This window comes from Artemia franciscana, chromosome 3 (assembly GCF_032884065.1).
Source record: "Artemia franciscana chromosome 3, ASM3288406v1, whole genome shotgun sequence".
Classification (NCBI taxonomy): domain Eukaryota; kingdom Metazoa; phylum Arthropoda; class Branchiopoda; order Anostraca; family Artemiidae; genus Artemia; species Artemia franciscana.
Window position 1 is genome coordinate 17526110 of NC_088865.1, and position 23607 is coordinate 17549716.

The 23607-nt window shown below is 35.2% G+C and overlaps 1 protein-coding gene across 1 annotated transcript in view; it reads right to left on the bottom strand.

The window, feature by feature from the left end:
• The window catches only part of LOC136024625 (uncharacterized), a 69630-nt gene that overhangs the window by 13873 nt on the left and 32150 nt on the right, over positions 1 to 23607 (bottom strand). Inside the window, exons 3-4 of the mRNA XM_065700055.1 lie at positions 13166 to 13464; positions 8717 to 8899 (exon numbers count right to left, since the gene is read on the bottom strand). Coding sequence (XP_065556127.1) covers positions 8717 to 8899; positions 13166 to 13464 — 482 coding nt within the window. The remainder of the gene's footprint in view (positions 1 to 8716; positions 8900 to 13165; positions 13465 to 23607) is intronic.

Here is a 23607-nt window from a genome sequence, read left to right on the forward strand (position 1 = left end):
AAAATAAGCTAAAAAAGGTAAAAACCAATAAAAAACTAAAAAAAAAAACTGAAAAAACTAAAAAAGGCAAAAACTACAAAAAAACTAAAAACTAATAAAAAAAGTAAAAAAGCTAAAAAACTAAAAAAACTAAAAAAACTAAAAAAACTAAAAAAAGGTAAAAAACTAAAAAAAAAAAAAAATAAAAAAAAACTAAAAAAAAAGGAAAAAACTGAAAAATAAGCTAACATAAAGGTAAAAACCAATAAAAAACTAAAAAGAAAAAAAGGAAAAAACTAAAAAAAATTTTCATCTAAAAAACTAAAAAAAACTAAAAAAGGTAAAAACTAAAAGAACTAAAAAAGAAAAAAATAAATGACGACACTCAAAGAGAAAGCGACCAGGACAAAAGGAATGTTCGATTAGCAATCAACAAAGCACCGGGACACAGGGAGTATAAATGACGACCAGGACATAAGTAAAAAAAAAAATTAACAAAACTAAAAAGAAGGTAAAAACTACAAAAAAACTAAAAAGAAAAAAAAACTAAAAACTAATAAAAAAACTAAAAAATCTAAAAATCTAAATAAACTAAAAAAGAAAAAAAAGGAAAAAAATAAAGGAGAAGAACAAAACTAAAAAACGAATGTATATACAGACCGGTACACCGGGATACAAATGACGACCGGGACACAGGGAATATAAATGACGACCGGGACACAGGGACACAACTACAACGGGGACACCGGGGGAAACAGGGGGATATAAATGACGACCGGGACAAAAAAACTAAAAAGAAAAAAAAAACTAAAAACTAATAAAAAAACTAAAAAATCTAAAAATCTAAATAAGCTAAAAAAGAAAAAAAAAGGAAAAAAATAAAGGAGAAAAACAAAACTAAAAAACGAATGTATATACAGACCGGGACACCGGGATACAAATGACGACCGGGACACAGGGAATATAAATGACGACCGGGACACAACTACAACGGGGACACCGGGGGAAACAGGGGGATGTAAATGACGACCGGGACACCGGGACATGGAATGGTCGATTAGCAATAACCATCAACAAAGCTCAAGGGCAATCATTAGAATCATGAGGTATAGATCTGAATACAGATTGTTTTCCCATGGACCATTATATGTTGCATGTTCAAGAGTCGGTAAACCTGACAATCTATTTATATGCAAAGACAATGGGACAGCAAAGAATGTTGTATATTCGCAAGTTTTACGTAGTTAAAACCATATATATATATCTATCTATATTCACAGGTGGGACATAGGGACACAACTACAATGGCGCGTAACTATTATGGCGCGTAACGACTTACGCGCGCGGGGGGGCTTGGGGGGGGGGCGCGAAGCGCCCCCACCAACTAGTATATATATAAAAATAAGTTGTCTGTCTGTGGATCTGTGGATCAGGTGACGTCATGTTTCTGTCTCGGCTGACGTCATGAAATTAGTTGTCAGGTGACGTCATGTTTCTGTGTCGGCTGACGTCATGAAATTAGTTGTCGTCATTTTTGCTTTGACGGTGACGTCATTCAAGTTATATAAGACATATGTTCACGTAGAAATCTATTAATGTTTAAGTTTACAATGACTGATGAAGATGCTCAAAGAGTCTATGCCAAAAAACTTGCTGCTGATAGTTCCTCGGCACGCTTTCTTTTCTGACTTTCTCTATCAGCAGCAAGTTTTTTGGCATAGACTCTTTGAGCATCTTCATCAGTCATTGTAAACTTAAACATTAATAGATTTCTACGTGAACATATGTCTTATATAACTTGAATGACGTCACCGTCAAAGCAAAAATGACGGCAACTAATTTCATGACTTAATTTCAGAACTTAATTTCTGTGTTGACTGACGTCATGAAATTAGTTGTCGTCATTTTTGTTATGACGATGCTTAGTATATTGTAAAACATATTAATTTGGTTAATAATATACCATTTAAAACACCAAAATGAACATGCTGGAGTAGTCACTCGGTGAGAGAGGGTGTCAGAACGGAGAATGAAGGTCCCAGGTTCAAATCCTAGTTAGGCTAAAAAAGGTAAAAATCTAAAAACTAAAAAAAACTGAAAAAACTAAAAAAGGCAAAAACTACAAAAAAAACTAAAAACTAATAAAAAAAATTAAGAATAAAAATAAAAAAAAATAAAAAAGATAAAAACTAAAAAAAAAGTAAAAAGAAAAACGAAAAAAAACTAAAAAAGCTAAAAAAAAGGTAAAAACCAATAAAAAACTAAAAAGAAAAAAAGAAATAAAACTAAAAAAAATTTCATCTAAAAAACTAAAAAAAACTAAAAAAGGTAAAAACTAAAAGAACAAAAAAGAAAAAAAAACTAAAACAAGGAAAAAAACTGAAAAATAAAGGAGAAAAAGAAAACTAAAAAAATATAAATAAAAATAAAAAAACTAAAAAGATAAAAACATCAAAAAAACTAAAAAGAAAAAAGAAAAAAACTGAAAAACCTAAAAAAAGGTCAAAACCAATAAAAAAAACTAAAAGGAAAAAAAGGGGAAAAATTAAAAATTTATTTCATCATATACCACTTCAAAAACGAATGTATACCGGGATGACGACCGGGACACAAGGAATATAAATGACACAACTACAACGGAGACGCTGGGGGGCAAAGGGGGATATAAATGACGACCGGGACACCGGGACACAAGGAATATAAATGACGCCCGGGACACTCAAAGAGAAATCAGAGACTGGGACACCGGGACACAAATGACGACCGGGACACAGGGAATATAAATGACGACCGGGACACAGGGACATAACTACAAAGGGGACGCCGGGGTGCACAGGGGGATATATAAATGACGATGGCGACTCAGGGAATGGTCGATTAGCAATCACCATCAACAAAGCTCAAGGGCAATCATTAGAATCATGAGGTATAGATCTGAATACGGATTGTTTTCCCATTGACCATTATATGTTGCATGTTCAAGAGTCGGTAAACCTGACAATCTATTTATATGCAAAGACATTGGGACAGCAAAGAATGTTGTATATTCGCAAGTTTTACGTAGTTAAAAACATATATATATATATATATATATATATATATATATATATATATATATATATATATATATATATATATATATATATATATATATATATATATATATATATATATATCTATCTATATTCACAGGTGGGACATAGGGACACAACTACAATGGCGCGTAACTAATATGGCGCGTAACGACTTACGCGCACTGGGGGGCTTGGGGGGCACGAAGCGCCCCCACCAACTGGGTGTTGGGGTGGCGCGAAGCGCCACCCCAACAGCTAGTATCTATATATATAAAAATAAGTTGTCTGTCTGTGTGTCTGTCTGTCAGGTGACGTCATGTTTCTGTGTCGACTGACGTCATGAAGTTAGTTGTCGTCATTTTTGCTATGACGGTGACGTCATTAAAGATATTTAAGACATATATGTTCACGTAGAAATCTATTAATGTTTAAGTTTAAAATGACTGATGAACTTACAATGGCAAAAGCCGATGAAGATGCTCAAAGAGTCTATGCCAAAAAACTTGCTGCTGATAGAGAAAGTCAGAAAAGAAAGCGTGCCGAGGAATCAAAAGAACAGCAAGGAAACAGGCTTGAGGCTAAAGAACGCAAAACCGCGCAGTTAGATGAAGATCCACCTGGACAGCGAGAGTCAAAACATACCAAAACTGAAAATGATAGCGATGGTGATTGGGTTTGGGATTTTGACTTGGATAAGGTCATTAATGCCTACCAGATTTTAGTTAAAAAAACAAAGGTTCGGCGATATGTATTTCATAGTGAAGCTGAAAAATAAAGAAGAAAAAGAAAACTGAAAAAAGAAAAAATGTAAAAAACTAAAAAATACTAAAAAGAAAAAAACGCTCAAAGAGAAATTACAGACCGGGACACAAATGACGACCGGGACAGAGGGAATATAAATAACGACCGGGACACTCAAAGAGAAATTACAGACTGGGATACTGGGACACAAATGACGACCGGGACACAGGGAATATAAATGACGACCAGGACACAGGTATTTAAGAATATCGTTCAAAGACAAATTTTTAATTGTAAGAAGACCGTTGAAAGAGAAATTTCTAATTGTAAGATGACTGAAGAACCTACAATGGCAACACCCGAGGAAGCTGCTCAAAACGAATGTATTCAAGCCGAAGTAGCTGAGTTGGTAAAGCGTTATGTTTCAGGTTCTAGGTCCGAGAGGCTCCAGGTTTGAACCTTGGCTTTAGCATTAATACAAAAGAAGAAAAAAACTAAAAAAGGTAAAAACTACAAAAAAACTAAAAAGAAAATATATATATATATATATTATATATATATATATATATAAATAAGTCTGTGGAAGTGTCTGTCAGGTGACGTCATGTGTATGTGTTGACTGACGTCATGAAGTTAGTTGTCGTCATTTTTGTTATGACGGTGACGTCATTAAAGATATTTAAGACATGCGTTCACGTAGAAATCTATTAATGTTTAACTTTAAAATGACTGATGAACTTACAATGGTAACAGCCGAGGAAGATGCTCAAAGAGTCTATGCCAAAAACTTGCTGCTGATAGAGAAAGTCAGAAAAGAAAGTGTGCCGAGGAATCAAAAGAACAGAAAGGAAACAGGCTTGAGGCTGATAGAGAAAGAAAGAACAGAAAGCGTGCCGAGGACCTACCAGAGCAACGCGAAAGCAGACTTGCTGCTAAAAGAGAAAGTGAAAAAAGAAGGCGTGCCGAGGAACTACCAGAGTAACATGAAACCAGACATGCTGCTAAAAGAGAAAGTGAAAAAAGAAGACGTGCCGAGGAATCACAAGAACAGCAAAAAATCAGGCTTGCTGCTGATAGAGAAAGCAAGAAAAGAAAGCGACCCGAGGAATCAGAGCAACCTGAAAGTTATCGCCTGGCATTCAGGTGCAGCCCAGTCGATGATTATAGCTTGAGTAGATGTGTTCAAATCGGGACTATGTCTAAAATTTGTCCCTATTGCAAGACCTTGAAATTCAATGGTGAAACAATGGGAATGTGTTGCGCCTCAGGAAAAGTTAAATTTCCTCTATTGGTTGCACGACCAGAGCCATTGAAGACTTTCCTTACTGGAACTATGTCAGAATCTAAGCGTTTTTTGAAACAAATCAGAAAATATATCTCAATACGTCAACAAAGACTGTGACATGGCAGTTTTTGGCTTGCAGCCCGAAATCAAAGATATCGACGAAATCGTACAATACCAGGCTGGAAGATACATAAGCAGTAATGAAGCTGTTTGGCGAATTCTTTCATTTCCGATACATGAACGTAGTCCAGCTGTTGTTCACTTAGGGGTACATTTACAGAATGGTCAACGTGTTTATTTCTCGGAAACGAACGTGCAACAAAGAGTCCTGAATCCACCGGATACAAAGTTAGCCGGTTTCTTTTCGCTTTGCAAAAATGATTCTTTTGCAAAAAAACTGCTGTATACTGAAGTGCCTTCGTATAACACATGGAATACTAAAAATAAAGTATTTGAACGTCGAAAACAGGTTAAGTCAGTCGACGGCCAACCTACCATCTTCAAAGATACCACGATAGGAAGACTCTACACCGTTCACCCCAATCAACATGAATGAATTTATAACTACACTTTAGTTATTTTAAAAGATTTGTGCGTACGTATGGCAAACAAACCTCTTCAGGATTTGGGAATGCCTTCACCTAACCTTATCGCTGCTGTTTCGACATGTGTAGAATTGGATCGTGAGCAAAGTTACAGTACGAGTGATCTATTGTCGTATGTACAAAATAACATTTCCAAGTTAACGTTGGAACACAAAGACATTTATGATACGATGATGCATTGTGTCAATAACAACGTTGGAGAAATTTTCTTTTTGGATGCGCCAGGAGGAACTGGTAAAAGGTTTGTGATAAAACTGATTCTGGCATCAATTCGATCAAAAAATGATATAGCGTTGGCAATTGCGTCGTCCGGAATAGCCGCAACGTTGCTGTCTGGTGGAAAAACTGCTCATTCCACTTTGAAATCGCCTCTGAATTTGCATTCTACAGATACTCCCACGTGCAATATTTCCAAATCATCTGGGATGGGTAAAGTATTGCAGCAATGCAAACTTATTATTTGGGATGAGTGCACAATGGCACACAAAAAATCGCTCGAGGCTCTGGATTAATGCTTGAAAGATTTGCGAGGGAAGTCGAAACCCTTTGGCAGCACATTAATATTGCTTGCGGGAGATTTCTGGCAAACGTTACCTATAATACCTAGATCAACTCCTGCAGACGAAATGAATGCTTGCCTGAAAAATTCTAATTTATGGGCACACGTAAAAACATTAAAATTAACTACAAATATGTGTGTCCGATTGCAAAACGATGACTCTGATCAAACATTTTCAGATCAATTGCTGGCAATTGGAAACGGAAAGCTCCCAGTAGACTCAATTTCAGGACGTATACAACTACCTGCTGAAATATGTAATTTAGTGACGTCCAAAAATGAATTGATTGAAAAAGTATTTCCGAATATTCTAAACATTTATAAAAATAATAAATGGCTAAGTGAAAGAGCGATTCTTGCACCCAAAAATATAGACGTCCACGAAATCAACAATATTGTTTTGACCAAGATTCGAGACCAGGCAGTCCTTTACAAGTCAGTCGACACAGTTTTGGAACCAAATGAAGCGGTTAATTATCCATCTGAATTTTTAAATTCCGTGGATCTTTCAGGGTTTCCACCACACGTGCTACAACTAAAAATAGGCGTACCAATAATACTTTTAAGAAATATCAACCCACCAAAGCTTTGCAATGGCACGCGACTTGCTGTAAAAAAAACAATGGAAAACCTAATAGAGGTCACAATCTTGACAGGGCCTTTTGAGGGTGTGGCTGTTCTTATTCCTCGCATTCCCATGATTCCAACAGATCTACCTTTTCAATTTAAAAGATTGCAATTCCCAATTCGATTAGCATTTGCAATCACCATTAACAAAGCTCAAGGTCAATCATTAGAAAAATGTGGTATAGATCTTAATACTGATTGTTTTTTCCATGGACAATTGTACGTTGCATGTTCGAGGGTCGGTAAACCTGACAATCTATTTATATGCAGCGACAATTGGACAGCGAAGAATGTTGTATATTCGCAAGTTTTACGCAGTTAATTTGTATTGTGTCTATCTATCTATCTATCTATATAAAAACGAGTTGTGTGTATGCATGTTTGTTTGTTTGTAAAAAGAGCGTTTGCATATGACGTCATTATTAGTACATACGGCTTTGTATATGCACAGACAATGGGAAAGCCAAGAATGTTGTATATTCGCAATTTTTACGTAGTTTGAAACACATATATAAATCTATCTATATTCAAATGTGGGACACAGGGACACAACTACAATGGCGCGTAACGACTTACGCGCTCGGGGGGGGGCTTGGGGGGGCGCGAAGCGCCTCTCCAACTAGGTTTTGGGGTGGCGCAAAGCGCCACCCCAACAGCTAGTATATATATATGGGAAAACTAACAAAAGAGATAAAAATTCTTATGTAACATGATTCGTAATAACTTGAAACTTAAAATAATGAAAAAAAATCCAGACAATAAAAGTTTATAAGACCCAACTTGCAATTTTTACATTTTCCAGATTTATAACAAAGAGTTAAAAAAGACTCAAATTAGTAATTGTCAAGCTAAATTGCTATCTTATTTTTCTGTCTTGGGTTGAAGAGAAGCAATACAGAATTTTCTAGCATTTATTCCATAGTTCCTTGAACAGTTTTGTTGCATCCAATACAATTCTTCCTTTTTTTTAGTTCTAAATATATAAGGGCGATTTGATTTAGCATAAAATTTTGAAAGTTTTAATTTTCAAACCTTGTGAAAGATACAGGACCCTCTACGGGTTTGTGAAGTACATAATAAGAGAAATCTCTCTATGCTTACTTTCGAATCTTTTCTCTCTAAAAACAGCTTTTATAAACAGAAGTATTCTTCAAACCTGTTACTTCTTATAAATATTAGCTTTGGGTTGAGCTATATGTTTTATTTTCGCAATAAACTATACTTCATTTCTCTTATATCTGACAAAACTTGACATTTTTTTTATTCCTTCGGACATATGTTTGCAATAATGTTTTTTCCTGAAGGTACGCAGTTCATAAAGCAAAAGTCCTGTGGGTTGAAGAATTCAAACCAGGTAAATTATCTCAAATTAATTTTCTGCTGATTATAAAAACAAGTCAAAAAAATTGGCTATCCATGTGGCTAACAATTAAACGCAGATCAAAGGGTTTGGATTTTTCAAGTTTTCCTGATATTGCTCCATAGAATTTTTTTTAAAACCTTGAAACTTGTAGGATCAAACTTCGGCAGACACAAATAGTTAAGAAATTGACAATTTATTCATCTTCTTGGTATAATCAACTGATTGCAGAATCTCTTAGGTTCTACTGATTTATAGTAACTTTTGGCAGACAAGATGGCAAAAGGACCATTGTTAATATAATATTCTTCAGCTATTAAATTTTATTTTAAATAAAAACATGACAAACGCGTTCTTAAAATTTTGAAATTCAGTACCACAAACTGCTTGAAAATTAGCAACGATCAAAGCTGTGGCCACATTATTTTCGAAAATAACTGTTACATGATTGAAAAAACAATATTTTATCAGATAGAAAACACTTACGGTTGCACGGTCTATCAAATTTCTGCAGACTCTCAAACATTTCGAAGTCCTTAAAGACTTATTCAACCAATACTTTTGAAGCCATGCTGGTACACATACTGCCCAAAAAAACATGACCCACTCCAATTTCACAATGTGTTTTGAAATGGAAAAACAAGTGAGGGGGCACAACCAGATGAGTAACTGAAAAAAAAACATATATACATATGATATGATGAAGGATTATTAGGAACTCTACGGTAATGTTGAACATAAAGAAATCAGTGAAATCATGGCAATGAACTGAGCATAAGAACTGATGTGGCTCAATAGTGACAGAAAATCTAAAAACTGGTATTTTGACACCAATAGGTACACCAAAATTGACTTTTTATCGCTGTTTCCAAATATATAAAAATCAGCAAGTTTAAGGCTACGCATCAAAAACTAAGAATCTAAAGAAATTGGCATGATTTTTGAAAAATGGGGAAACAACCCCAAAAATAAAGCGATTTTAATAAAATAATACCATTAATTCAACGTATCAGAGAAGGCTACTTCCAGTGATTTCAAGCTCTCCTCTGCAGAATATCAAGTTTGTGTATTTTTTGCAGGATGAAAGATCGCAGATGCGAGTTTTTTGTTTTTACACCATGTGCAATCGTATCGAACCAATGGTCTTCGAATATCAGAGGAGGACTCTTTCAAACTGAAATTAAAACTTCTCGTGTCTTTTTAAAGTTACGAAAAGATTGGAGGGTAGATAGCTCCCCTCCCAAGCACCTTATCCCCCAAAGTAACCTGGTAAAGATCTTAGGATAGCAATTTTGTTCAACATAGTTGAAAGGCCAAATAAAAAACGCCTTCGACAATAATATGGACTCCCCCCAAACTGTTTGTGAATTGGATTTATTGTATTTAGAAAATAATTTTTGTTGATTTGATGCATTAAATCAGCAAAAAAAAAAAAACCTGAAAAGAATTTCCAGTCAAAGATCTTCTGAATAAAAGTTCAATTTTAAAAAATCGAATGGGAGGATATGTTATCTAAAATAAGGAGGGACAATAAAAATCGTAAGATTCAAAAAATTTAAAATAAATTATATTACTGGATGTAATTTACATGAATCATCAGTCATTAAACAAATAAAAAATCAGTATTTGAACATTAATACAGGAAACAGCAATTAGAAAGATAATGCTTTTGAGCTTCTGTTTTATTTTCGTTTATGAGGCACCAAAGTTTCAAAGTATTGTCCTTACATTGATTCTAATAATCAACTGCTCTAAGTTATGATATCATGCTCTAAGAATAGATCTAATTGGCAGGCTCTCTTGCATTTTTCTTCTCTTTATCATTTGCAGGACAGGTCTATCATGAATAACATAATGGAGTAAAGAAAGTTAGGAAAAACTTCAAATATTCTTATACCTAAACGTGCTATAAATTAAAAGGATTTTTTCTGCTACCCTGAAAAACTAGTTTTCAAAAAAAAAAAAAAAAAAAAGATTTTGAGGTGGTTAAGACTTAAAAAGTCCCAAAATTGAAAAAGCTAAACTGTCATTTTTTGGATTCTTTAAATATATCCTTTAACATAATCCTCCTTGTCATTATCTGAATTGTAGTAAATAGATCATTAAAATTAAATATTAATAGAAACTACACGTCTAAGAAGTCATATCCATTTTTTGAGATATGCCCCAAGACGCAGTAGATCCTTGTTCCAATTGAATAATAAACACAAAAAAGTTTTCTGACTGAAAATAAGAACCAACATAAAAACTCAAAACGAACAAAATTATTCCGTATATGAAGAGCCCCCCCCCCCCCGATCCTCATCACCTTGCGATCTTCACGATAAACTTTTTAATATTTTTGGGAAAAGCTTTTTATTCTAGCTAAACTGCCATTGTGTTTTAGAAGTCGTAAAAAAAAAGTTAAAATTTAGCGCAAAGAGCAAGGTATTAAGGAGGAGGAGGAAAATCTCATTTCGGAGTGCATGAGAGGTTTAATCTGGGACTGCAGCTAATTTTGAAAGACAAATGTTAGAGGTTAAAGAATAGGTTGTTTATTTGGGCATCAAGTCTGCACGCTAATAGGGATGTCTAAGCATTAAGAAGATTGTAATTGAAAGGGTAATAAGCAAATAAATATCCTTTTGAGAAGTAATTTAGGTCAGTTAGTTGATGTGAAAATTCAGAGACGTCTCCTTCAGATAAAAGAAGTTGCAAGTTTTCACTATAGGTCAGAAGCTTGAGGTTATGCCAAAACGAAAAAGTACGATTTAGTTCAGCTAACAGATTTTAAGAAAATTTGGAGCCTAAAGAATTCGTTTGGCTCAGGAGTACCACTTGTATTGGTTTTTATATAGCAGTTTCATTTTTAAGAGTGTTAGATTGGTAAGAACATCGAAAATTTAAGAGAATACAATCAGGTTAACAAGGATTCGGTGTTCTTAAGTCCAATTGTCTTGAGGTTTGAAGAATACTAGATAGTTGTCGGGGAGTCGATGTTGGCTTATTAACGGTTTAGAGCCCGACCGATATAATGGCCAGCCAATTTATCAGGCCAATATTGAAGTCAGTGCCATACTCGAATATCCACCAAAAAAAGAAAAACAGGCTGATTTTTTTTCATGCGCAACTTATCAAGAAAATGGTACGAGATTTTTTATGGTAATTTTTCATTGTCCAGTCCTTAGAAATGAAGCCACCAGCTATGTCTGACCATGGTGGAGAGATCAGCAGAGGTGATTCAAATGAAACCATGGTGGAGAGATCAGCAGAGGTGATTCAAATGAAGTCAAAGCGTATTTGTTGTCAGTACATACCTACTTGTCGAATCACAATTGGTGCATCAATATTCAAAATAAATGCTGAGCTCACAAACCTACAATTTCTATCAAAAAAACTAAATAGAATACAATAGATCATACGTTTTGGTTTAATGAATGTTCACTTGCGTGGGTAAGAGATCCATGAATCATTCGGTTAAAACCGTACTATCCAGTTAGGGGCATAGTTAAGGGAGTGGATTTCATTAGGTGAGGAGGGAGGAAGTTTGGTATGCGGTGCCAATACATTCGAAATTGTAACTATTTACATTGGAAATCTAGCTTGTCAGTCGATATTTTTCAGCATTTGTTGGACAATTTTTTGGACACATTCTTTAAATTCCTTCTCCATACTTAAAATACTAGTTGCATCCCTGTATGCAAAAAAAGGAGAGGAGGAACAGCAGGTTGGACTGACAGCATGTTTGATAACAGACTTGCAATTTCGACAAGGGGTGAAGAAGAGTCGGCAGATAATATTAATGAGGAACTAGAAAGGTACCTGAGTGAGGATGTCATTGAAAGGAAAAAAAGCTTCCTTTAGAGTGATGGTGAAGTAACAGCATTCGTTTCAAAGACAACACAACCTACTTGGAAGCATCTCTGCTGTCTACCCTCTTTTGACCGAAGGAAAAGAGATTTTAGAATAGTTGGGAAAATTTATGATAGCAAATGAAGGGGTTTGAAAGGCAAAAATGTTGAAAAATTGTGCTTTGAACTTGCATTTTTTGTTTTGTTTTTGTGGGTGTGCGTCGCAATGGCTCAATGGAATTTGAAAAGTATTATTTTATCAAATGTATTGGACTCAGACAGTTTCATTGAATTGTTTGGCATCATTTTATTAGGCAAAATTCAGAAAGTCGAAGTCCTATTTCCTGTTAGCAGAATAAAGCCATATTTTATACTAGGGGCCTTTATTTTCAGAAATCCTCTACAACAGGTGGAACAAACCACGCGCCCCAAGCGTTGTGGAACTGCAAAAAAAAACATGGCAGATATGTGCCAGCAAAAAAGGCTCGAAAAGGCCAATTTTTCCTATTTTTAATATCTGTTAGCCTCATTACCTTGAGTAGATTTACATCCATAACTAAAAGTTAATGGCTTTTATACTTTCACTGCATATTAAAATTGTGTTTAAAATATAAATTGGACTCCAACCATACAGTTGTCGGAGGTAACACCAAACAGTACCTACATAATTTTTTCGACTAATTCAGCTTGCACAAACAGGATACAATTTTATATTCAATATTATCGGCTATGGTACAAACACTAACGATTGATCTTTCAGTTCATATTAAGAAAAAGGTGGATAAGCCTCCTTAGAATAGTTTTAAGCCTTGTACCCCTGATAATACTAACCAGAAGACAGTTGACCAAGCAGTTACTGACCAAGCAGCAAACTGATCACGCAGTTACTATTCAAAGTAATTGAGCCATACGTAAATATACTTCCCGTAAGGTTCATCCAGCCCATTGTATTTTCGTCTTCTATAACAAGAACTATAATTCGCTTTAATGCTTTTTAACTTTTTCAATGTAAGCTACCAATATCATTTCCTAAAATCCAATAATTATACCATGCATACCAGATACTAAAAAAAATAAACAGAAGGAAAAAGGGAAGGTTACTTACCCTTGGGATGAAGGAATCGACACCAATGGCAAGTATGCATGGCATGATTGTGTAACTCTTTACGATCCTGTTTGCAAAAAAAAAGGCCTTCCAGACAACAATCAACTGGTTAGCCGTCCCCATGGCTAATATTATCTGATGAGGTGTCCCATAATAGTTAAATAATCCACAGTATATAAACTGCCACTGCTGGTGGGGGCGGCTGAATTGGATGGATGCCATGCAATGTAAACAGGATACGAATGATAATGTACAAAGTTCTATAATTGCAAACCTCGTCATTAGGAAGTAGGGCGATCCTGAAATATAAAATGGTCAGAATTAATTTGCAAAAAATCTAAATCACCTTTGTTTACAAAATTATCGGAAAGAGTGAAAACTATCAATACTATTGGTCAACTCCTATGCTCACGGACAAAATATTTCCAATCTAGTACACTAGTCAATTAGTATCAAATATAGATTTTGAAGTACTTACGAAGCGGGAAGTAGACTGTAGGAACAATTAGTTGTCTAACTATGCATGTCTTTTTATGGATGGAAAATAAAATAAAACCGTGCTGAAAACTGAACACGGTCAACTGAGCACAAACTGAAAATTTTTTGCAAGTCCTTGTTGTTGCAAGTCTTCTAGACTCAAACGTCTTTTTTCTTCATTTTTGTTAGTGACTCGTTCTGATTCCCCCTTTCACTTGTGTTCTAACCACATATTTTTTTTTTGTTCAATTTTGACAATTTCAAACATCTTTCCTATGCCCTTTGTTGTAACACTTGACACAGCACAATGGATTGATCCTCTACTTGGCAATTCCGGGCCCAGAGTTGAATCTCTCCCGTAGCAAGGTTGTCCGACCAGCTTGCTAATTGTCCCTGTAAAAAAAAAAGACCCAGCAGCTGAAACATCGATTTGATACCCTATTCACCAGAAATGGTCTAAAGGATGTATATCCTTTTTTATCCTTTGGCGCTCGAATATGTCAAGTCTCATTTGGCGGTCCAGGCTGTTAATTTTCACCCATCGCAAATTTACGGTGCTTGTGTTGTGCTTTCGGTCTAATCACGTTTGTTAGTTCAAATGCTACGAAAAATTTTTTCTTACTCCAACGAATCATCGTTTATAGCAGTTTTAATTTTTTTTTCTTCCTCTAATGCATCCGTGGAGCGACTGATAAGCCAAAATGGGAGGTGAAGTCACCTTGTCTAAAAAATGAAATACTTCATATTCCAATGCAAAATGTTAATAGCCAGTTACAATGTGACGCGGAAGCATTGAAATAATCTTATAATCTTTATCCTATTTTGGATAAGGGAGGCCTCATTCTGATGAGTCAAATGAAACCCATCTCAAGGATAAATATACGTGATATATATATATATATATATATATATATATATATATATATATATATATATATATATATATATATATATATATATATATATATATATATATATATCTATATATATATAAAAATAAGTTGTCTGTCTGTCTGTGGATCAGGTGACGTCATGTTTCTGTGTCGGCTGACGTCATGAAATTAGTTGTCGTCATTTTTGCTTTGACGGTGACGTCATTCAAGATATTTAAGACATATATTCACGTAGAAATCTATTAATGTTTAAGTTTACAATGACTGATGAACTTACCATGGCAAAAGCTGATGAAGATGCTCAATGAGTCTATGCCAAAAAACTTGCTGCTGATAGAGAAAGTCAGAAAAGAAAGCGTGCCGAGGAATCAAAAGAACAGCAAGGAAACAGGCTTGAGGCTACAGAACGCAAAACCGCGCAGTTAGATGAAGATCCACCTGGACAGCGAGAGTCAAAACATATCAAAACTGAAAATGATAGCGATGATGATTGGGTTTGGGATTTTGACTTGGATAAGGTCATCAATACCTACCAGATTTTAGTTAAAAAACAAAGGTTCGGCGATATGTATTTCATAGTGAAGCTGAAAAATAAAGAAGAAAAAGAAAACTGAAAAAAGAAAAAATGTAAAAAACTAAAAAATACTAAAAAGAAAAAACACTCAAAGAGAAAGTACAGACCGGGACACAAATGACAACCGGGACAGAGGGAAGCTATGACGGTGACGTCATTAAAGATATTTAAGACATATATGTTCACGTAGAAATCTATTAATGTTTAAGTTTAAAATGACTGATGAACTTACAATGGCAAAAGCCGATGAAGATGCTCAAAGAGTCTATGCCAAAAAACTTGCTGCTGATAGAGAAAGTCAGAAAAGAAAGCGTGCCGAGGAATCAAAAGAACAGCAAGGAAACAGGCTTGAGGCTACAGAACGCAAAACCGCGCAGTTAGATGAAGATCCACCTGGACAGCGAGAGTCAAAACATATCAAAACTGAAAATGATAGCGATGATGATTGGGTTTGGGATTTTGACTTGGATAAGGTCATCAATGCCTACCAGATTTTAGTTAAAAAAACAAAGGTTCGGCGATATGTATTTCATAGTGAAGCTGAAAAATAAAGAAGAAAAAGAAAACTGAAAAAAGAAAAAATGTAAAAAACTAAAAAATACTAAAAAGAAAAAACACTCAAAGAGAAATTACAGACCGGGACACAAATGACGACCGGGACAGAGGGAATATAAATAACGACCGGGACACTCAAAGAGAAATTACAGACTGGTATACCGGGACACAAATGACGACCGGGACACAGGGAATATAAATGACGACCAGGACACAAGTATAAACACTCAAAGAGAAATTACAGACCGGGACACAAATGACGAACGGGACAGAGGGAATATAAATAACGACCGGGACACTCAAAGAGAAATTACAGACAGGGATACCGGGACACAAATGGCGACCGGGACACGGGGAATATAAATGACGACCAGGACACAGGTATTTAAGAATATCGTTCGAAGACAAATTTTTAATTGTAAGAAGACCGTTGAAAGAGAAATTTCTAATTGTAAAATGACTGAAGAACCTACAATGGCAACACCCGAGGAAGCTGCTCAAAACGAATGTATTCAAGCCGAAGAAGCTGAGTTGGTAAAGCGTTATGTTTCAGGTTCTAGGTCCGAGAGGCTCCAGGTTTGAACCTTGGCTTTAGCATTAATACAAAAGAAGAAAAAAACTAAAAAAGGTAAAAACTACAAAAAAACTAAAAAGAAAATATATATATATATTTATATATATATATATATATATATATATTTATATATATATATATATATATATATATATATATATATATATATATATATATATATATATATATATATATATATATATATATATATATCTATATATATAAAAATAAGTTTTCTGTCTGTGTGTCTGTCTGTGGATCAGGTGACGTCATGTTTCTGTGTTGACTGACGTCATGAAATTAGTTGTCGTCATTTTTGCTATGACGGTGACGTCATTAAAGATATTTAATCATGAAGTTAGTTGTCGTCATTTCGAAACCCTTTGGCAGCACATTAATATTGCTTGCGGGAGATATCAGGCAAACATTATCTATAATACCTAGATCAACTCCTGCAGACGAAATGAACGCTTGCCTGAAAAATTCTAATTTATGGGCACACGTAAAAATGTTAAAATTAACTACAAATATGCGTGTCCGATTGCAAAACAATGACTCTGGTCAAACATTTTCAGATCAATTGCTGGCAATTGAAAACGGAAAGCTCCCAGTAGACTCAATTTCAGGACGTATACAACTACCTGCTGATTTCTGTAATTTAGTGACGTCCAAAAATGAATTGATTGAAAAATTATTTCCGAATATTCTAAAAAATTATAAAAATAATACATGGCTAAGTGAAAGAGCGATTCTCGCACCCAAAAGTATAGACGTCCACGAAATCAACAATATTGTTTTGACCAAGATTCGAGACCAGGCAGTCCTTTACAAGTCAGTCGACACAGTTTTGGAACCAAATGAACCGGTTAATTATCCATCTGAATTTTTAAATTCCATAGATCTTTCAGGGTTTCCACCACACGTGCTACAGCTAAAAATAGGCGTACCAATAATACTTTTAAGAAATATCAACCCACCAACCCACCCGTGCAATGGCACGCGACTTGCCGTAAAAAAAAAACAATGTAAAACCTAATAGAGGCCACAATCTTGACAGGGCCTTTTGAGGGTGAGGCTGTTCTTATTCCTCGCATTCCCATGATTCCAACGGATCTGCCTTTTCAATTTAAAAGATTACAATTCCCAATTCGATTAGCATTTGCAATCACCATTAACAAAGCTCAAGGTCAATCATTAGAAAAATGTGGTATAGATCTTAATACTGATTGTTTTTCCCATGGACAATTGTACGTTGCATGTTCGAGGGTCCGTAAACCTGACAATCTATTTATATGCAGCGACAATTGGACAGCGAAGAATGTTGTATATTCGCAAGTTTTACGCAGTTAATTTGTATTGTATCTATCTATCTATCTATCTATATAAGAACGAGTTGTGTGTATGCATGTTTGTTTGTTTGTAAAAAGAGCGTTTGCATATAACGTCATTATTAGTACATACGGCTTTTTATATGCACAGACAATGGGAAAGCCAAGAATGTTGTATATCTGCAATTTTTACGTAGTTTAACTCCTGCAGACGAAATGAATGCTTGCCTGAAAAATTCTAATTTATGGGCACACGTAAAAATATTAAAATTAACTACAAATATGCGTGTCTGATTGCAAAACGATGACTCTGGTGAAACATTTTCGGATCAATTGCTGGCAATTGGAAACGGAAAGCTCCCAGTAGACTCAATTTCAGGACGTATACAACTACCTGCTGATTTCTGTAATTTAGTGACGTCCAAAAATGAATTGATTGAAAAAGTATTTCCGAATATTCTAAAAAATTATAAAAATAATAAATGGCTAAGTGAAAGAGTGATTCTCGCGCCCAAAAATATAGACGTCCACGAAATCAACAATACTGTTTTGACCAAGATTCGAGACCAGGCAGTCCTTTACAAGTCAGTCGACACAGTTTTGACCCAAATGAAGCGGTTAATTATCCATCTGAATTTTTCAATTCCATAGATCCTTCAGGGTTTCCACCACACGTGCTACAACTAAAAATAGACGTACAAATAATACTTTTAAGAAATATCAACCCACCAAAGCTTTGCAATGGCACGCGACTTGCCGTAAAAAAACAATGGAAAACCTAATAGAGGCCACAATCTTGACAGGGCCTTTTGAGGGTGAGGCTGTTCTTATTCCTCGCATTCCCATGATTCCAACGGATCTGCCTTTTCAATTTAAAAGATTGCAATTCCCAATTCGATTAGCATTTGCAATCACCATTAACAAAGCTCAAGGTCAATCATTAGAAAAATGTGGTATAGATCTTAATACTGATTGTTTTTCCCATGGACAATTGTACGTTGCATGTTCGAGGGTCGGTAAACCTGACAATCTATTTATATGCAGCGACAATTGGACAGCGAAGAACGTTGTATATTCGCAAGTTTTACGCAGTTAATTTATATTGTATCTATCTATCTATCTATCTATATAAAAACGAGTTGTGTGTATGCATGTTTGTTTGTTTGTAAAAAGAGCGTTTGCATATGACGTCATTATTAGTACATACGGCTTTGTATATGCACAGGACAATGGGAAAGCCAAGAATGTTGTATATTCGCAATTTTTACGTAGTTTGAAACACATATATAAATCTATCTATATTCACAAGTGGGACACAGGGACACAACTACAATGGCGCGTAACTAATATAGCGCGTAACGACTTACGTACGCGGGGGGGCTTGGGGGGGCGCGAAGCGCCCCACCAACTAGGTGTTGGGGTAGCGCGAAGCGCCACCCCAACAGCTGGTATATATATATATATTCATTAGACCTAGGTAACACCTATATATATATATATATATATAAATATATATATATATATATATATATATATATATATATATATATATATATATATATATATTAAAATATATATATATATACTAGCTGTTGGGGTGGCGCTTTGCACCCCCCAAAGCCCCCCCCCCCCCGCGTGCGTAAGTCGTTACGCGCCATATTAGTTACGCGCCATTGTAGTTGTGTCCCTGTGTCCCACCTGTGAATATAGATTAAAGAGAAAAGATTTCTCTTTTCGTTATAGATGTATGTTTTTAACTACGTAAAACTTGCGAATATACAACATTCTTTGCTGTCCCATTGTCTGTGCATATAAATAGATTGTCAGGTTTACCGACTCTTGAACATGCAACATATAATGGTCCATGGGAAAACAATCCGCATTCAGATCTATACCTCATGATTCCAATGATTGCCCTTGAGCTTTGTTGATGGTGATTGCTAATCGACCATTCCCTGTGTCACCGTCGTCATTTATATATCCCCCTGTGCCCCTCGGCGTCCCCGTTGTAGTTGTGTCCGTGTGTCCCGGTCGTCATTTATATTCCCTGTGTCCCGGTCGTCATTTGAGTCCCGGTGTCCCAGTCTGTGATTTCTCTTTGAGTGTCCCGGGCGTCATTTATATTCCTTGTGTCCCGGTGTCCCGGTCGTCATTTGTGTCCCGGTTTCCCGGTCTGTATATACATTCGTTTTTGAATTGGTCTTTTTTATAGTTTTTAGTTTTCTACCTTTTTTAGTTTTTTAGTTATACCTCATGATTCTAATGATTGCCCTTGAGCTTTATTGATGGTGATTGCTAATCGAACATTCCCTGTGTCCCTGTCGTCCTTTATATATCCCCCTGTGCCCCCTAGCGTCCCTGTTGTAGTTGTGTCCCTATGTCCCGGTCGTCATTTATATTACCTATGTCCCGGTCGTCATTTGTATCCCGGTGTCCCAGTCTGTATATACATTCGTTTTTGAAATGGTATATGATGAAATAAATTTTTGTATTTTTCCCCTTTTTTTCTTATTAGTTTTTTTTGGTTTTTACTTATTTTTTAGTTTTTTTAGTTTTTTTTCTTTTTTATTTTTTATTTTTATTTTTTTTTAGTTTTGTTTTTCTCCTTTATTTTTAATTTTTTTTCCTTTTTTATTTGTTTTCTTTTTAGTTTTTTTAGTTTTTTAGCTTTTTTAGTAGTTTTAGTGTTTTTTTTTCTTTTTAGTTTTTTTTATAGTTTTTACCTTTTTTTTTTTTTAGTTTTTTTAGTTATTTTTACTTATGTCCTGATCGTCATTTATACTCCCTGTGTCCCGGTTGTCATTTGTGTCCCGGTGCTTTGTTGATCATGATTGCTAATCGAACATTCCTTGTGTCCGTCCCGGTCGCTTTCTCTTTGAGTGTCCCGGTCGTCATTTATATTCCCTATGTGCCGGTGTCCCGGTCGTCATTTGTGTCCCGATGTCCCTGTCTGTAATTTCGTCAGTCGAAAATATGACGTCACTCGACACACAAAAATGACGTCACTCAACAGACACACACACACAGACAACTTATTTATACATATATATATATATATATATATATATATATATATATATATATATATATATATATATATATATATATATATATATATTTATATATATATAGTATCTGTTAGGGGGGGCGCTTCGCACAACCAGAAACCCCCCCCCCAAAGCCCCCCCGCGCGCGTAAGTCGTTACGCGCCATTGTAGTTGTGTCCCTGTTTCCCACCTGTCACTATATATATATATATATATATATATATATATATATATATATATATATATATATATATATATATATATATATATATATATATATATATGTTTTTAACTAAGTAAAACTTGCGAATATACAACATTCTTCGCTGTCCCATTGTCTGTGCATATAAATAAATTGTCAGGTTTACCGACTCTTGAACATGCAACATATAATTGTCCATGGGAAAAAAAAATCCGTATTCAGATCTATACCTCATGATTCTAATGATTGCCCTTGATCTTTGTTGATGGTGATTGCTAATCGAACATTCCCTGTGTCACCGTCGTCCCCGTTGTAGTTGTGTCCCTGTGTACCGGTTGTCATTTATATTCCCTGTGTCCTGGTCGTCATTTGTGTCCCAGTGTCCTGGTCGTCATTTTTGTCCCAGTGTCCCAGTCTGTAATTTCTCTTTGAATGTCCCGGGCGTCAACCTCATGATTCTAATGATTGCCCTTGAGCTTCGTTGATGGTGATTGCTAATCGAACATTCCCTGTATCCCCGTCGTCATTTATATATTCCCCTGTGCCCCCCGGTGTCCCCATTGTAGTTGTGTCCCTGTGACCCGGTCGTCATTTATATTCCCTGTGTCCCGGTCGTCATTTGTGTCCCGGTGTCCCGGTATGTAATTTAATCAGTTGACAAACATGACGTCAGTTGACAAACAACTTCATGACGCATAAGCTCAATCCTTAAAATGACGTCAGTCGATAAACATGACGTCAATCGATACACAAACATGACGTCACTCGACACACGCACACACACACAGACAACTTATGACTATAATGATTGCCCTTGAGCTTTGTTGATGGTGATTGCTAATCAAACATTCCCTGTGTCCCCATCGTCATTTATATATCCTTCTGTTCCCCCCAGCATCCCCGTTGTATTTGTGTCCCTGTGTCCCAGTCGTCATTTATAGTCGACAAACATGACGTCAGTCGACACACAAATATGACGTCAGTCGACACACACGTCCCATTCGTCATTTGTGTCCCGGTGTCCCAGTTTGTAATTTCTCTTTGAGTGTCCCGATCGTCATTCATATTCCCAGTGTCCCGGTCTGTATATACATTCGTTTTTGAATTGGTATACGATGAAATAAATTTTTGTTTTTTTCCTTTTTTTCTTTTGTCTTTTTTTGGTTTTTACCTATTTTTTACCTTTTTAGTTTTTTTTCTTTTTAGTTTTTTTTATAGTTTTTACCTTTTTAATTTTTTTTTATTTTATTTTTTTAGTTTTCTTCTTCTCCTTTATTTTTCAGTTTTTTTCCTTTTTTTAGTTTTTTTTTTCTTTTTCAGTTTTTAGTTTCTTTATTAGTTTTTAGTTTTTTTCTTTTTAGTTTTTTGCTGTTTTTACCCTTTTTTTAGTTTTTTTTAGTTTTTTTCTTTTAAGTTTTTAGTTTTTATCTTTTTTTTAGTTTTTTTTTAGTTTTTTAGCTTTTTTAGTTTTTTAGTAGTTTTTACCTGTTTTTTAGTTTTTTTTAGTTTTTTTCTTTTTTAGTTTTTTGTCTTCTTTTGTATTAATGCTAAAGCCAAGGTTTGAACCTGGAACCTCTCGGACCTAGAACCAGGAACAACGCTTTACCAACTCAGCTACTTCGCCTTGAATACATTTACCTTTTTTTATTTTTTATTTTCATTTTTTTAGTTTTCTTTTTCTCCTTTATATGTCAATTTTTTTTCTTTTTTTAGTTTTTTTTCTTTTTCAGTTTTTAGTTTTTTTTAGTTTTTTTTCTTTTTCAGTTTTTAGTTTTTTTAGTTTTTTAGTTTTTTTTAGTTTTTAGTTTTTTTTCTTTTTAGTTTTTTTGTAGTTTTTACCTTTTTTTAGTTTTTTTTAGTTTTTTTTTACTTTTTTAGTTTTTAGTTTTTTACCCTTTTTTTGTTTTTTTTTGTTTTTTAGCTTTTTAGTTTTTTTTGTATTTTCTTTTTAGTTTTTTTGTACTTTTCATATTTTTTATTTTTTTTTTATTCTTTCGTTTTAAACCTAAAGCCAAGGTTCAAACCTGGAGCCTCTCGGACCTAGAACCTGAAACATAACGCTTAACCAACTGAGCTCCTGTATTTGTATCGGATTAACAACGCTTCTTGACTACTAGGGTCCCTGCGTCGGCCCTGTAGTGCATTCCTGCAGCATGGTTCGATCTCTGGGTCCCGTATTACCACGCTAAGGTTAAACCCACTGTGCCAACAAAGTTAGTTATATAACTGAGCTACTTTGGTTTGAATAGATTCGTTTTTGAATTGGTATGTGATGAAATAATTCAGACGTCATATGCAGACAGTGACGTCACTCGAAACACAGACACAAAGACTCTTGAACATGCAACATATTATTTTCCATGGGTAAAACAATCTGTATTCAGATCTATAGGCCTACCTCATCATTCTAATGATTGCCCTTGAGCCTTGTTGATGGTGATTGCTAATTGAACATTCCCTGTGTCCCCGTCGTCATTTATATATCTCCCTGTGCCCCCCGGCGTCCCCGTTGTTGTTGTTTCCCTTTGTCTCGGTCGTCATTTGTGTCCCGGTGTCCCAGTCTGTAATTTCTCTTTGAGTGTCGGGGTCATCGTTTATATTCCCTGTGTCCCGGTCGTCATTTTTATCCTGGTCGTCATTTTTGTTCCGGTGTCCCAGTCTGTAATTTCTCTTTGAGTGACCTGGTCGTCATTTATATTCCCCGTGTCCGGTTGTCATTTGCGTCCCGGTGCTTTGTTGATGGTGATTGCTAATCGAACATTCCTTGTGTCCCGGTCGCTTTCTCTTTTGTC